At 32.9% G+C, this 15494-nt stretch overlaps 1 protein-coding gene across 1 annotated transcript; it reads right to left on the bottom strand.

Moving 5' to 3' along the window:
- Positions 1-10853: 10853 nt before the first annotated feature.
- On the bottom strand, positions 10854-13852 carry LOC129287100 (zingipain-2-like). Its single transcript, XM_054923255.1, has 4 exons — positions 13333-13852; positions 12317-12552; positions 12063-12200; positions 10854-11337 (listed from the first exon to the last, which is right to left on the bottom strand). The coding sequence occupies exons 1-4, from the start codon at positions 13820-13822 to the stop codon at positions 11083-11085; spliced, it is 1119 nt and encodes a 372-aa protein (XP_054779230.1). The 5' UTR covers positions 13823-13852; the 3' UTR covers positions 10854-11082.
- Positions 13853-15494: the final 1642 nt, after the last annotated feature.

The raw sequence follows: 15494 nt of genomic DNA, 5'->3' as shown, positions 1-15494 counted from the left end.
CAACAGACGTGGTGAGTTGACAAACAGAAAGACTTTGATAGAGGGATGAGAGTGACATATTCTCAAAAGAATATGTACCTGCTAATCACATCAAATAGACAAGTGGATAAGTTAGAAATAAAGAAGTTAATTACAAACTATCGAGTAAAGTGTTATTAAATATCAGTTACAAACCAAAATAGTAATTGAAATAGTCACAAAGAAAAAATAGCAAAATAACTAAAAGGACTAAAAGTAAAAGAAATAAAGATACTAATCAAAACAACACAAATTAAGCAGCATAGAAGCTTAATTCTGTGGTGGGTTCAGCTTGAGAGGGATCCATGAATGGAATAGGAGAAGGTGCTGTAGATGAGCCAGGCACGATATGACCAGGTATGTATAAATGCTGCATGATAAGGTGTAAATGCTCTTCCAACCTCTTGACGGCATCTGGTAATGACTCCAATTGTTGCTTAGCCCACACATTAAAAGGAGGAGAATGAATAGGGGTGGGCTGATTGACTTCTTCCCCTTGTTCTACCAGAGACTTCTCTACTCGAGATGACTTGGCATGCATTTTGTGGTACTTGATAGGCTGACGGGGTTGCTATTGTTCCTCATCATTAGTAATGGGAACCTTAGAGACCAAAAGCAACTTAATAATCAAATGAAGGAAGGCAAGTGCTCTCTTAGTCTTGACATTGATACATTGCTTTATAGAGTCATAGATAATAGCAGCTAGATCAACTAATTTTCCCTCCATAAAGCAATAGATGAGAAAAGAACGATCCTTGTTCATTTCTGATGCATTTGATGCGGGCATGACATTGTGAGCCACAAAATGAAACCAAAATGTGCTTTGCCTTATAAGTATACCCCTTAATAGCCCTCTTTGATAAAAAACCAGTAGAGTCAAAACATAAACGCTTGGCCACTGCATCCTAATTAGGTGTGAAGGCGTTCATCTTGTATTGGCGATAAAGACTATCAGTAGTGGAAGGGAAGCCATAATAATTCTGAATAACCTCAGCATTAATTACCATTTCCTTATCACACACCCAATAAGTGTCATTGCAGTAATAAAATGCATTCGCATAAAATTCCCTAACTAGAGCGGGGATATAATATTGGAATTTTTCATTTGTCAAATACACCATCCATCCCCTTCGCACCAGTATTTGGAAGGCAGCTTTGGAGCATAAAATTGCACAATAGCAGTTAGAAATAAAATTATTAGATCCCACTAGAGAGATAAATCTGTCTTGGCATGCTTGATTCATGAATTTCTCATTGTTGAATGGTTGCTTTGGCTTCTTAGCAGCTTTTTGAGAAGAAGAAGAGGGAGCAGTCTTGCGTTAGCTATACTCTTGCGACCCATTGCTAAAACATAAACACAAGACAAGCCATTATAAGTCACAATAAACAAACCATCACAAAAGTAATCACATGCCAAAAATTAAATAAAGATAACCAAATAGAAACAAGAGCCATGCCAACTTATGAAAGTGGACAAGTCAAAATAAAGGCCCCACTCAAATAATGAGAACATGTCATCCATCGGTAGACAACAAAGTAAGAATAATCGACTTTCAACATAAGCAAACAAAAAAAATCAAATTTTAAGGTTCAGTGCCAAAAATTGGTAAAGTCAAAGAATATTTAACTAAACCATTATACCCTCAATAGTATAAACAAAGTGGTCCTCACTTTGAAATTTCAACTTGTCAACTAAGGTAAATAGACATTATCCAAAAAGCTAAAGCAATATGCACAATTTTCAAAGCACCTATCCATGAATAACAAATAACACTGCTCACAGCTAAATTTCACATTGAGATAAGAATGGATCCATACTATGCACAATAAACTAAAACTAGCTAAAGAGTGTAGCAATTAAACATAGAGCAGAGGCAGTCAAGTTTCAAACTTAGCTAATCAATGATAGCAATTCTCAAACCAAAACTATTTGACTCTAATCACAAATCATAAATCAGTTAACACCCATCCCCACCTATTCAAGTCGATCAGACCCCAATTCAGGAAAGGAAAAAAATAATATATATATATATATATATATTCACAAAACAGAACCTAAAGCCTGAAGGAAATGAAGCACAAGGAAGTTACCCATATTAATGACCAAAACAATGAACAAAAGTAAAAGAAAACAAGAGCTACCTGAGCAAGACAAAATAAAAATGATTGAAGATTAAGACAAATCACAGTGATAATTTACAAAAGTTGAAAATAAAGCTGGGCCACAGATAGGAGGGAAAAGATGATGAACAGGAATAATGATGGAGTAAATGGCTTCGGTGTGAGTGAGTTTCTAGAGTCAGGAAAGACAGAGCTTGGTGGAAAGTTATGATGGAAAGATGAACTGAGGAGGAACTGTGAAGCACGATAAAGATAGGCTTCTTGCAGTGCGAAAAAGAACAGGGTGATGGAGGAAACTTGTCACGCCCCAAAAATAGTGACTGGCACTGGTGCAAACTATATCACGTATTCCCATAAGCCTTAAAATGAAAATTCCTTCCGTTTTAAAAATAATCAGATTATATAGAAATTCTAACACTATTAATATTAATTATCATAACAAGACTTCAACATTTTTTTAAAAAAATTTCAACAGAACTTTCCTTGTAAATATGATCTTCCAAAAGTTCTACAACAAAAATTTTTCAAAAAACAGTATCAATTAGGAGCTTAGCTCTTTCCAGCCAGTAATAGTATATAGATCAAAATAAAATTCTAACAACAATTTATGTGGAGCAACTGATCTTTTTTCTAGATTTAAAATGTATTAGTACTAAAATATTTATATAAACAGGTAACAATACCAACTAAAATTTCCCACCTAGTATAACTGTGTTGCCCTTTTTTGAGGTCGGTGGTAGGATCAGCGTCAGCTAACAAATCTGAGACTCAAATAAATTTTTTACTGAATAATGTCCCAACAATAAATAATTGATCATGAATAAATTGAAAAGTTCAAAATAATTATGTAACCAAAGAAGCAACTTCTTCCATAAAAATTTCTATAAGCTTTGGAATGAAATGGCTCTCTAAAATTTAAATAAAATCATAAATCATTGAACTATCATAAAAATTGTTATTATCACTTGATTTCAAGAAAGCATGTAAATGAAATAAATACTTATAAATAAGTTGCTAAGTAAGAACCAAACGTGGACAATTATAGGGACTTATCAGAACAATTAACAAACGTGGACATATAGTCCATGAAGGTAAATAACCAAACGCAACTTATGCCACGAAAACATACGTGGACATACCAGTCTACGAGGGTAAATAACCAAACGCAGCCGAAGCTACGAAACAAACATGGACACACAGTCCACGAGGGTACTGCTAACCAAAAGCGGCTTAAAGCCACGAAATCAAATGTGAGTACAATGCTCACAAATAACCATCGCTCTGTTCCATATGCGTTGGCCATCGTATGGGGCTAGCATCTCCTATAAGCACCATGCTAGCTAGGTGAACTATGGCACGCCAAGGGCTAACGAAACTACTGTTAGCAACTAGTATTCTGTATGAAGTTTCTTTCAAATCCATTTTCCAACATGCAAGAAAATCATCACTTTGAAAATAAAACTTCCATTTTCAATGACAAACTCGCATGAATCGTTTTTCCATAGCAATAAAAAAAATTTCAGAATGAAATCCCACAATCAAAGTCCAAACTTGTATTTATTGAATAATTAACATTTTAAAAGTGATAAAGGTAATTTCATAAAATAAAGAAGTTTGATCAACAAATTATCCAATATTCACATTGTTGTTATAAAAATGATTTGCATAAAACTTTAATATTTTAGTAACAAAAAATTTTATTAAACAATCAGTTGGGACGGTATCCACTTACCTAAAATTCCTAGAATTAAAATTCAGCTCTCACCGTTGATCACATTTCTCCTCCTCCAAATATCCTATAAATAATATTAAAATTCTATTCAATCCTCAACCAGTACAACAATTCCTTTTTAACATTCCCACCACTAATCAACTATAATAAATTTGAAACTTTAAACCGAAGTTTTATATAAAAAATATTTCTCATCAGCATTTTGTCAAGGCACCAAATATGTATCCTTTCCAATCTTCTCATAACAACTCTAGCATTTAAATATTTTCTCAACAAAGTATCGATCTCCAAGAATTCCAATAATCATATATTATTAATTTCATAGTCAAATGTCCTTTGCACCTTTCAAGTTAAATTTATAGATTAATAACTTCTAAGCTAAGTCTACTTCCCACAAGAATTTAAGAAATTTTAAAGTCAAATTCAATTCTTCTAACAAGCATTTTAATAAGCATCTTATAAATACTAATTTTTCATTATCATATCTAACCTCTTTTCTTCCAACTTCATTCTACCAAATTCTTCAACATCAATCCTTCCAACCAAGCTAATTTGTCCCAAAAATCATGACCATATGTAGATCAGTATTAAGTTTTAAGATGAATTTTTAACTCAGCATTTGAATTTCTTATTCTCTAAAACACACGGGTAGCAGCCAAACACACCAAAATTCTATAGCTTCAACCATTAAAAATGCCCACACAGAAAATTAACAAGATGAAGGTGTAAAGTTTCAGACATGAGTCAGCAACTATAAAGAAGAGAAAAAAGAAGAAAGCTAATTGAAATTAAGAAAGAAAAATTCAAGCACCAACCGCAGCATCTACAGGACACGATTTTTTTTTTCAGCGTCAGCTCTATCTTTTCATCCATTCACACGTACAGAAATCTTTCAAGGAAAGGAAATAAGATTAGGTTTCTAACCTTAAAGGTCCCATACACACGAGCAAAGGAAGAAAAAAATCCACACACTAACAGCAACATCTACAGTGACACACGGACAAACGGAGGAGCAAAACTAAAATTTTTGATCACCCAAGCCTCTAACAACAATAATAGAAGAGTAGCAGCTCAACAAATCATAGTAGATATGAGTTGAAATAAGGGAGCACGAAGAGATCTTGTAGACGCACAGCAACGATAAACAAACTTCAGCACTTGTCAACATTGGATGATTGAAGCAATGGTGGTCACTCACACTAGCGACAATAACGACTGAAACAAAAGGGAAAATGGCGAAGGTTCAAAGGAGGAGGAAAGAATGAAATCTCAGAGCATCCTCTCTCTCTCTCTCTCTCTCTCTCTCTATGCTATGTTTGGAAAAATTAAAGGAGTGAAGATTTTTATTTGATTTGAAGGAGGGAAATTCTATAATTTCATAAAGCAAAAAGACAGAAAAATAAGACCAATTATGGCCTTGTTCAGGTTTGAACTTGGGACCAAATGGGAAGATATTTGCTCTATTGGTACTAAAACAACTTTCCTTCTTGTCATAATAATTCCAAAGACTAATATAATTACTATTAAAATGCAAACTTATATATTTAATTGTACTTAAAATTTTTGGGTTATCACAAAACTGGCTGAACACGGTGGGGAGAGACTAGACGATGAATAGTGTGCTGTGAACTATGAAAATCAGATTTAGGGAAGGCGAAACAAAACAAGGTGACGGTGAAAGAGAGTGAAGATACGGTTAGAGATACTGAATCACGGCTAGAAGTGGAGTACTCAGCTTTTGGTGTTGCTCACCGAGGGGCTGAACACGACGATGTATGACAGAGTGGAGGGTACGTCTGGGTTGAGAAGACTCATTGAACTTGACTGCTAAGAAAATGAAGCTTGGAAGCTATAGTTGAACTTGTTGGAGTGAATACCGGGTTGATGGACTGAAGCACGAGAAAAAAATAAGAAAAAAAAATTGAACACAGTGGCGGAGGAAGCTGTACACAACTGAACAGAGGGAAGACAGAGACGAATGCGAAGCTATTGCTAATGCTCGGTGGAGAAGAAAGCTGGGACAGGTAAGATGGAGGGACGTTGCACACGGCTGAGTAAGAAGAATGAGTTACAGACAGGGGTGAAGCACACTACTGGGTAAGAAGGATTGAGTTTTGCGGCTAAAGGATGAAGAAGGATGAAGGTGAAAGAGAAACAACTAAGGTAAGAGCACAGAGGGGTAAAACTGTAAAAAAATTATTTATTTAAATTTATATAAAAAAACAGAAGCTGCACTTTTTTTTAGTGCAAATAAAGTAAAATAATCAGTAAAATATATGAATATATAAATGTATTTTTTTGAATTTTTTTAGTAAAATAAAAATAATAAACTAAAATAATATATATAATTTTTTATAAAATATTTTTATTCAAAATAAAATATTTTGTAGTAATAAAATAATAGTTAAGAAATTTTTTTGATTTTTTTAAGGTTAACAAATATTTACAAATTTATTCTTATTAAACAAATTTTTTTAACTCAACCAAAAATTTTGCTCCAATGAAGCAAAATTTCACTCCAGCAAAGATGCTCTCTGTAAGTTAGTTAAACATTTCACAGAATAGTTTTTCGCTCCAGCAAAACAAAGTTTCACTCCAACTAAGGTGCTTTTCTAGAATTTTTGATGAAAAGTCACAAAGGCATCTACCACTAGAGCGAAATGAGATTTTGCTACACCAAAGGTGCTCTCTAGATTTTTGATGAAAAGTCACAGAGGCATCTACCACTAGAGCGAAATGGTATTTTGCTGCAGCGAAGGTGCTCTCTAGAATTTTTGATGAAAACACAGAGATACCTTTTGCTGGGGAAAAATCCTCTTTTGCTGAGGTGAACAAAACAAAGAACAAAAATACTCAAAATCTAAGAGAATTATGCAAATGAAGCAAAAACTCACAAAAAAACATAGCCTAAACACTTCCCAATCAACACAATCATCATATCAAACTCGCTTCCACACCTCCTAACATTTAATTAAAAACTTTCAATCCAGAATTTCATCAACACTAGGTCTTGATCCTATATAAAGACATATAAATATCATCAATTAAGCACAATGATAGAATACTCCCCCAAAATATTGTTGGCCCATTCTTTGATTCTAAGACTTAGCTTTAAGCTTATAAATTCTTTAAGAACTCTACAATCCTACAAACACACCAAAATAAAAGAAGAACAAACCAAAGATAAAGAAAACAAACAAACCAAAAACACAAGTAAATAAAGAATAAACTTGGGTTGCCTCCCAAAAAGTGCTTGGTTTATAGTCTTCAGCTAGACTCTCTCAGATCATCAAGGTGGGTCAACCAAGTAAACAACAGACTTCAATCGCTCTATGTCACGTCCCCAATAATGCTTCAATCTTTGTCCATTAACTTTAAAAGATTTACCCATTCTTTTATCAAGAACCTCAATTGCTCCATGTGGTGCTATAGATAACACTTTAAAAGGGCCGGACCATCAAGATTTTAGCTTCCTAGGAAACAACCTTAGTCTAGAATTGAAAAGAAGAACTAGTTGTCCTGGCTTAAAAGTTCGATGCAAGATATGTTGGTCATGCCATCGCTTAGTCCTCTCTTTATATAACTTTGCACTTTCAAAAGCATGGTATCTAAACTCTTCTAACTCATTCAATTGCAAAATCCTTGATGCACCAGCTTGCTTAGAATCTATATTTAGTTGTTTAATTTCCCACCAAACTTTATGTTCCAACTCAAGAGGCAAGTGGCAAGCTTTACCAAATACCAAGCGATAAAGGGACATCCCAATTGGAGTTCAAAAAGCAGTATGATATGCCCAAAGAGTGTCATTTAACTTGTCCGACCAATCTTTTCTAGTAGGTCCTACTATCTTCTCAAGTATCCGCTTGATCTCTCTATTGGTTAGCTCATAAAGACCATTGGTTTATGGATGACAACCAAGAGACATCCGGTGGTGAACTCCATATTTTGACAAAAGAGCTTTAAATTGCTTGTTGTTGAAATGAGTTCCCTCATCAGTGATAATAACTCTTAAGAGTGCCAAACCTTGTAAAGATGTTCTTCTTTAAGAACCGGATCATAGTACTGCCATCATTGGATTGACAAGCCATAGCTTCTGCCCACTTGCTTACATACTCCACAGCAACAAGTATGTACTGATTGCCTCTTGAAGAAGGAAATGGTCCCATGAAATCCATCCCCCATACATCAAACAATTTCACTTCTAAAATTTTAGATTGAGGCATCTCATGTCACCTTGAAATATTACCTGTCCTTTGACATCTATCACACTTGGTAACAAAATGGTGAGCATCTTTAAACGAAGAAGGCCAATAAAATCCAAATTCAAGAACTTTAGATGCGGTCCTTTGCCCCCCATAATGCCCCCATATGCAGATGCATGACAGGAATATAAAATGGCTTCTTGATCTATTTCAAGAACACATTTTTTTAATGATCAAATCAGCTCATCTTTTAAACAAAAATGGTTCATCCCAAATATAAAAGTCAATATCATGCAAAAATTTCTTCTTTTAAAAAGGCTTCAAACCAAAAGGTAACATTTTACACACAAGATAATTTATAATATCTACATACCATGGTAAATCACAAGTACCAACAACAAATAATTGTTCATCAGGAAAATTTTCAACAATCAACAAGTCATTACCATAATCAAAAACATGAACAAGTTTAGACAAATGATCAACAACCTAATTTTCAGTTCCTTTCCTATCAACAATTTTCACATCAAATTCTTGCAACAACAAAACCCATCTAATGAGCCTAGGTTTAGATTCTTTCTTATTCAACAAATATCAAATAGCAGTATATGAACTATAACCTTAGCATCCATCAGATAGACTCTAAACTTTTCAAAAGCAAAAACAATAGCAAGTATTTCTTTTTTAGTAGTTAAGTAATTTACCTGTGTGCCAGCTAAAGTCTTGCTTGCACAGTAGATAGGATGAAAAATCTTTTCACGCCTTTGTCCAAGCACCGCTCCAACAGCAAAATCACTTGCATCATATATGACCTCAAAAGGTAGTGACCAATTTGGAGCAATAATGATAGGGGTAGATGTTAATCTACTCTTCAACTCTTTAAAGGCCTTTGTACACTCTTCATTGAAATTGAAAGGAGTGTCTTTTTCAAGGAGTTGAGATAAAGGCTTTGAAATCTTGGAGAAGTCCTTGATAAATCAACGATAGAAACTAGCATGCCCTAAGAAACTTCTCACAGCTTTTACATTAATGGGCGGTGGCAACTACTCCATAATTAAAGTCTTAGCCTAATCAACCTCAAGACCCTTCTTGGAGACTTTGTGACCCAAAACAATACCTTCTATTACCATAAAATGACATTTTTCCTAAGTAAGCATAAGGTTAGTCTCCTCACATCTTTTCAAGACTTTAGCCAAGTTAGACAAGGACTATTCAAATAATTCTCCAAAAACAGAGAAGTCATCCATAAACACCTCCATAATCTCTTCAGTCATATCAGAAAAAATGCTCATCATGCACCTTTGGAAAGTGGTAAGTGCATTGCAAAGACTAAATGGAATCCTTCTAAAGGCAAAAGTGCCATAAGGACAAGTAAAAGTTATTTTCTCTTGGTCCTCAGGAGCTATAGCAATCTAATTGTAGCCTGAATAACCATCCAAAAAGTAAAAGAACTCCTTCCCAGCTAATCTATCCAGCATTTGGTTAATGAAAGGAAGAGGAAAGTGATTCTTTCTTGTGGCATCATTTAACTTCCTATAATCTATACAAATGTGCCATCCAATGACTACTCGAGTCAGAATTAACTCATTTTGTTCATTACTAACCACTATCATTCCTCCTTTCTTAGGAACACATTATACCGGGCTAACCCATATACCATCAGAAATGGGATAGATTATCCTAGCATCTAACCACTTGAATGCAATATATCTCTAATGCTAGAACACAGCCAACAACAAATTGAGCAGCTTAAACCAAAGTTTTTTGTCCAAGTTTGCAAAATAGATTTTGTGCTCAACTTTGTTACATTATATATGTGGCACAATCACTCCTTCTAGCCATATTTTGTTTTTTTATTCATATGATCAATATCCAAGGTTGCATATTTAAATAATAAAGTAGGGTTTAGTGGTAATTAAATGACTAACTTGCATTTAAAAAAAGGGTTGAAAATTAGAACCTTGTTGATGAAAAAGCCATACTTTGGATCTCACCCTATCTAGACTTGATATTGCTTGAATATGAATTATCACTAATATTAGATATAAATAGTCAAGAATTATACATATTTAACCCATGTATTAAATAAAAGAAAGGTTATTACTTTTTACTTGCTTGGAATATGAATGTTTGTAATTTAATATGTGGAAGTATGAATGTCTGAGTTCCCTATCTAAGATATCTTAAAAGCTTAATAAATTTGTGCAAGCATGACTTGGTGAAATATTGCAGCATGAAAATTCGTTCAGATAGGTAAGATTTGTTGTATCCCTCTGCAAACGCAAGCATATAGGCTGTAACTCTCTATATCGGTATATAGTAGTAAGATTTCATTATATTTACTGAAGCAAGAATTGCTTATCCATAATCTACAAGGTTGTGGAATGAAATTCTGCTATTGATGTGAAGATCTTATTAGTGGGCAACTTGTAAGTACATATAAGTGCTTTTTGAGTTTGGAAGTATGTCCTAACACTGGTGAACCTTAGGACCCAAGTCATGTAAACGTGAAGCATCCTCCTCATGCAAGATAAATTTGAATGCAAGCATTTGGTTTCATCAAATGAGAGTGACTGTACTTAATTGCTGTTAAAAATTACAAGCAACGAAAAATTGGGACACACCAGCAAACTTGAACGATGAAGCAGCTAGATCACTAGTCTAGAAATGTGTCTAAACTGATGAAACATCAAACTAGGAACAAATCAATCCAACTATTAAAAAGCATTGGCAACTACATCTACATTATGCTATTGTTATGTAACAGTAGACAAACCAGATCCATGACAATATTGAGGGACACAAGTTTTTTATTAGGAATAACACACAAGTTTCAAGAAAAGCTCTATCACAAATAGAGCATTTATTCTCAAAGCTTACATATATAATAGAGTTGACAAAGCTTTATTCAAATAAGGCAAGTGATATGCCATTTATTCATGTCAAAGACACTTATAACTAGCTAGACATATAAAGTGGCTTTATCATATAGAATTGCTTCGACCTGCTTTATATAGCAGAATCAAGTGGCAGCTCAAGACGTTTGGTTGGGTAAGCAGCAAAGCAATTTATGTTGGATACTCCGTCAGGGACATTAGGGTTTCTTCTGATGAAGATGTAGCCATCTTGTCCCCATGAGTGCCCCCACGAGTTCTTCACAATCCAATAATGTTGGTCGAAAATTGAACCATATCCAACGAGCAACACAGCATGATTAACTTTACATGGTCGTTCTTCGCGGATGATGCCATCATCAAAGATTCCCTACCCATGCATGTTTAAAGAAAGCAACTTTAGCGTTCAATGAGGAAATAGGATGATAACAAGTGAAATGTGGGATCTTCGTTCATCCTAATTATTGATTTTTTTAAGTTTAATTTGTTTATTGATTTAGTCATTTAAAATTTACCTTAATTATCAATTTGATTCTTACTGTTTTAAAAGAAAGTATTATTGTTAAAATTTATTGACATAAATAATAGAATATTGTTTGCAATCATATAGATTTTAATGAAAAAATTGTAATTATTTAGTTAAAAAATGAACTCTAAAATTAAAAAAAAAAACAAGAGGACAAAATATAGTGTAATGGATTATATTGATAAAAACTAAATTGATTTTGAGGATTAATTTCTTCTTATTTAGCTATATATACATGCCAAGTCATCAATATACTTCAGACAATAAATTATTTTGAGAGTCAATTTGTGTTTTAAAATTTAAAAAACTTGCATGATAATTTAAGAAAACATAAGAGATCAAATCAATATTTCATTTTAAAAAAAAATTTTATATTTATGTTTTATAATTAGGAATCCTTCTCATGTTGAAAGATATAGAATGATGACCATTAACTTATAATTAGCTTTATACACATTTAATTGTGACCCTTTTAACATGTATCAATTTGGAATTCAACAAGAAATTAATATAACTCCTCTTAATGGAAATATGCATATGTAACGTCGCGCAGATTATTCATGACTTACTTGCTGGTAGGACGAGAAATCTCTCGTAACATTGACAGAAATACTGACTGGCTGCTTAGCAGCGGCACAGAAGAGAGCACTTTCTGATCTGTATGTCTTATTTACATAGCCATCAATAGTAGCAGCTATCAATTTTTCCTATTTCATAAGAAAGAAGAAAAAGAAGATGAAAGAAGAAGCAAACTAAACCAGAATCAGGCAAGAAGACACAAATAAAGATTTTGTAGGAGAAGGAACAATTAATTAACACTGACCTTTTCGTGATCACATGTACCATCTTTGGCTGTGTATGGATAATCTTTTTCTAAGGCAATGCCTCCATTTTGTATGACATATTCAAATCCTCTTGTGTACCACCCTCCCTTTTCACAGCCTAAGTTATATGGCTCGCAAGACATAAGTTGTTGTTCGGAGACGTTGACAAGATTACCTGTGGCTATTTTGTATATTCCTTCAATGGCTCCTGTAGTAGAGAATGCCCAACAGCTTCCTATATATACATATGAATTTACAAATTAGTTTCTAATTTCTATTATTCTTGGTATAAGCATTATATATTGAATCTAGAATAAGTATCATATTTTTATAACAAAAAAAATGTAGTGAAATATAAATAAAAAATAATTTATTATCTATAGACTTAAAAAATAAGAATAAATGAAACAATTTCAATTTTATTCTCTCTTTCCATAACAATTTTTTTTCTGTGTCTGCCTTAAATTAATTACTTTTTTATTAATTTATTTTATTTGAACTATTTTTATCAGAGTTTAAATCCAGATATAAAAAGTAATTAAAAAAAAAAACACACACCCAGTTAACGAAATTGGAATCTCTTGTTGAGGTGAAGCTAGGAGAGATTGCAAGAAAGTTGTGAACTTTACTTACAAGTTTTATGTGTGTAAGTGGTATTCACTGTTAAGTTTCTCTTTCTATTTCACTATATGAAATACTTATGGTGTGTTTGTATTTAAAGGTTTAGATTTTGATTTAGTCCAAATCTCTCAATTGAATACACAAAAATTTGTGGATTTGGAAATCCATTTCTTATTATAATTCATTTGTAATTTCAAATGACAACATTGTAGACATAGTTTGAATCAATATTTGTAGTTTATTTTTCAATAAATAAAATTTGTTGGGGACTTAATTGTCATAAATTTCATGTTCTGGGACTTTATTGTCAATATTCTCCTAGATTTTAGATCTAAAATCCAAATTCCGCAATCAACACACTACATAATGGATTAGTTCTGTGAGTAACACTTACCACACGAGCCTTGGTTTTTAACATGAGTTACAGCTCCGAAGACCCTCCAATCAATAGAAGCAGGTGCATCTGGACAGAAATCGTTGTCGGATTCCATGTTCTCATCATCGTTGATGTTGTCTTCAATTATGGGTTGCTGATGGCCCAAGTATGTTTTGCTGAATTCCTCGAAAGTCAAATCTGAGAACTGATTCAAACCCAAACGATAGGATGCTGTCTTGGCATTCTTCTCCACGATGTACTTGAAATTGCTTTTGAAGATCTCAAATCTGTTTTCCTTCTCATCTCTTGATCCGTATTCTCGTTCGTATTTCTTCTGCCACATTCGGAATAGCTCACGAATGTCTTCCTCGGAAGTGAACTTGTCTAATTCCTCAACATTATCATCACTCAGAGTTGGGTACTCACTAGGAATACTAAAAGAGAGACATATGTTGAAAAAGAAGAGGAACATAAGAAGAAAGAGAGACTTAGAGATGAGAAGAGTCATTGTTTAATCAAATGAGAGATCAAATGATTGAACTACTATCATTGCGTTGGTATATGTCTCGTATATATAGAGCCTTTTCACATCTTAATCCTTTTTTTTTAATTTTTTTTTGTTATTTTCTATAATTTTCTTGGTCTTTTTAATCAATCTTCGGTCACGTCTTTTTAATCAATCTTCGGTCACTAACAGTCAAAATTAATTTTTGTTAATGATAGGAGCTATATGGCGCCATTTTCAAAATTGGAGGAGAAACATTATGCAAAAAAATTAGTTTAGCGTCTCAGATTTCCTGTATTTATAGTTTAGGGATCGAATTGAAGACCAAATCAATAAAAATTAAATTTAAAGGCTAAAATCAATGATTAGAACAAGCTTAAGAGACTGAAAGTTTGATTATCCTAGAAGGAAATATTCTTTTTATTGTAATAAAAGGAAATATTCCTTAACGAGCTTGAGTTTACACTGTTTATAGTCCCAATTTCCCAAAACACCCGTGAAGTCCTCGCCCAAAGGCCATTAAGAATGTTGGAAACCTTATCGTGTAAAATTGTATCAAGGGTTTGCAATTTAAGTCCATAAGTTAAAAAAAAAAAAAGTAAAATACTGGGTAATATAAGGTTTTTTAAAAAAAAAAATTGACCACCTTATTGTGTATATGTATAGGTGGTCCGTTTTGGAAGAGTTAAACGTATTCTTCAAGAAATATGTCACGTAGATTATTAAATATTCTTTAAAGAATAATTAATTTAGTTACCTTTTTTTATCGCAAGCATCAATTTTAATTTTTTAATTAATAAATATAATTATATTATTAATTCAATGTTAAAGTAACAAATTAAAAGCAAAAGTCGAACTGATATTTAAATGATAAGATTTTAGTATTTGAAACATAAGCTTTGAAAATAAATTCATGTATAATTATCTAAGTATTTTACAGTAACCAAATTAAAGCAAAAAATATTCAAAATAATAAATTATTAAAGTAAAAATATTAAAAGCAAAAGTCTAAATTAAAGTTGCAAAATATGACAAAGAAAAGATAAGATTACACTAATATATGCACGAGTTTCACACCGTCTTAATTCGCATGCAAGTAAAGTAGTCCCCACAGATATGAAATCAAAATGGCCATTAAAATTCCATCTTATTGCGATTCTTCAAAATCTTATCTTTAACTGTATCGATTGTTTTCCACCTAAGTCCATGCAGATTCTTTGCAGTATCATTAGGTTCTGTCCATTGCTTCATAATTTTGGAAGTTATTATATATGGTGGTCCATTACTTCATTTTCCGAAGAGACAAACTTTTAGGAATCTCACGTGGTCCGTCTTCTGGAGGTCCCAACAAGAAGACTACTCATTTCCCATAGGACGTACTAACAATATGTTTAGAGTAAATTCAAATGTTAGTATTTTCTAACAAACATTCATTCTTCTGTGTCTAAAACCACATTTCATAGGATAAATAAAGCTTCAAAGAGGCTTTATAGGATAATCACTACAGCAATATTTGCAATTATATTGTTAATTATTTACAACTCATCTTTCAAGATTTTAATATTTGAGTTTTTAACGTTTTGATAGTTAAAGAGCACGCATGAGACTTATCAATTCACAAATTCAGGACCTACTTCTGTCATTAGTTATCTTTACATGGAACTTCTGTGTCATT

This window comes from Prosopis cineraria, unplaced genomic scaffold (genome assembly GCF_029017545.1).
Source record: "Prosopis cineraria cultivar Desert tree isolate PC_DT_omini unplaced genomic scaffold, ASM2901754v1 PC11, whole genome shotgun sequence".
Taxonomy (NCBI): domain Eukaryota; kingdom Viridiplantae; phylum Streptophyta; class Magnoliopsida; order Fabales; family Fabaceae; genus Prosopis; species Prosopis cineraria.
This window is presented reverse-complemented; position numbering and strand designations above follow the sequence as displayed.

What these genes read in the sequence shown, in the direction of transcription:
- LOC129287100 (XM_054923255.1), bottom strand. Translation starts at nt 13,822, where the DNA reads ATGACTCTTCTCATCTCTAAGTCTCTCTTTCTTCTTATGTTCCTCTTC. An exon ending in GTACATGTGATCACGAAAAG is followed by an intron (nt 12,201 to 12,316) that starts GTCAGTGTTAAT and finishes CTTATGAAATAG; the next exon opens with GAAAAATTGATAGCTGCTAC. An exon ending in ATTTCTCGTCCTACCAGCAA is followed by an intron (nt 11,338 to 12,062) that starts GTAAGTCATGAA and finishes ATGCATGGGTAG; the next exon opens with GGAATCTTTGATGATGGCAT.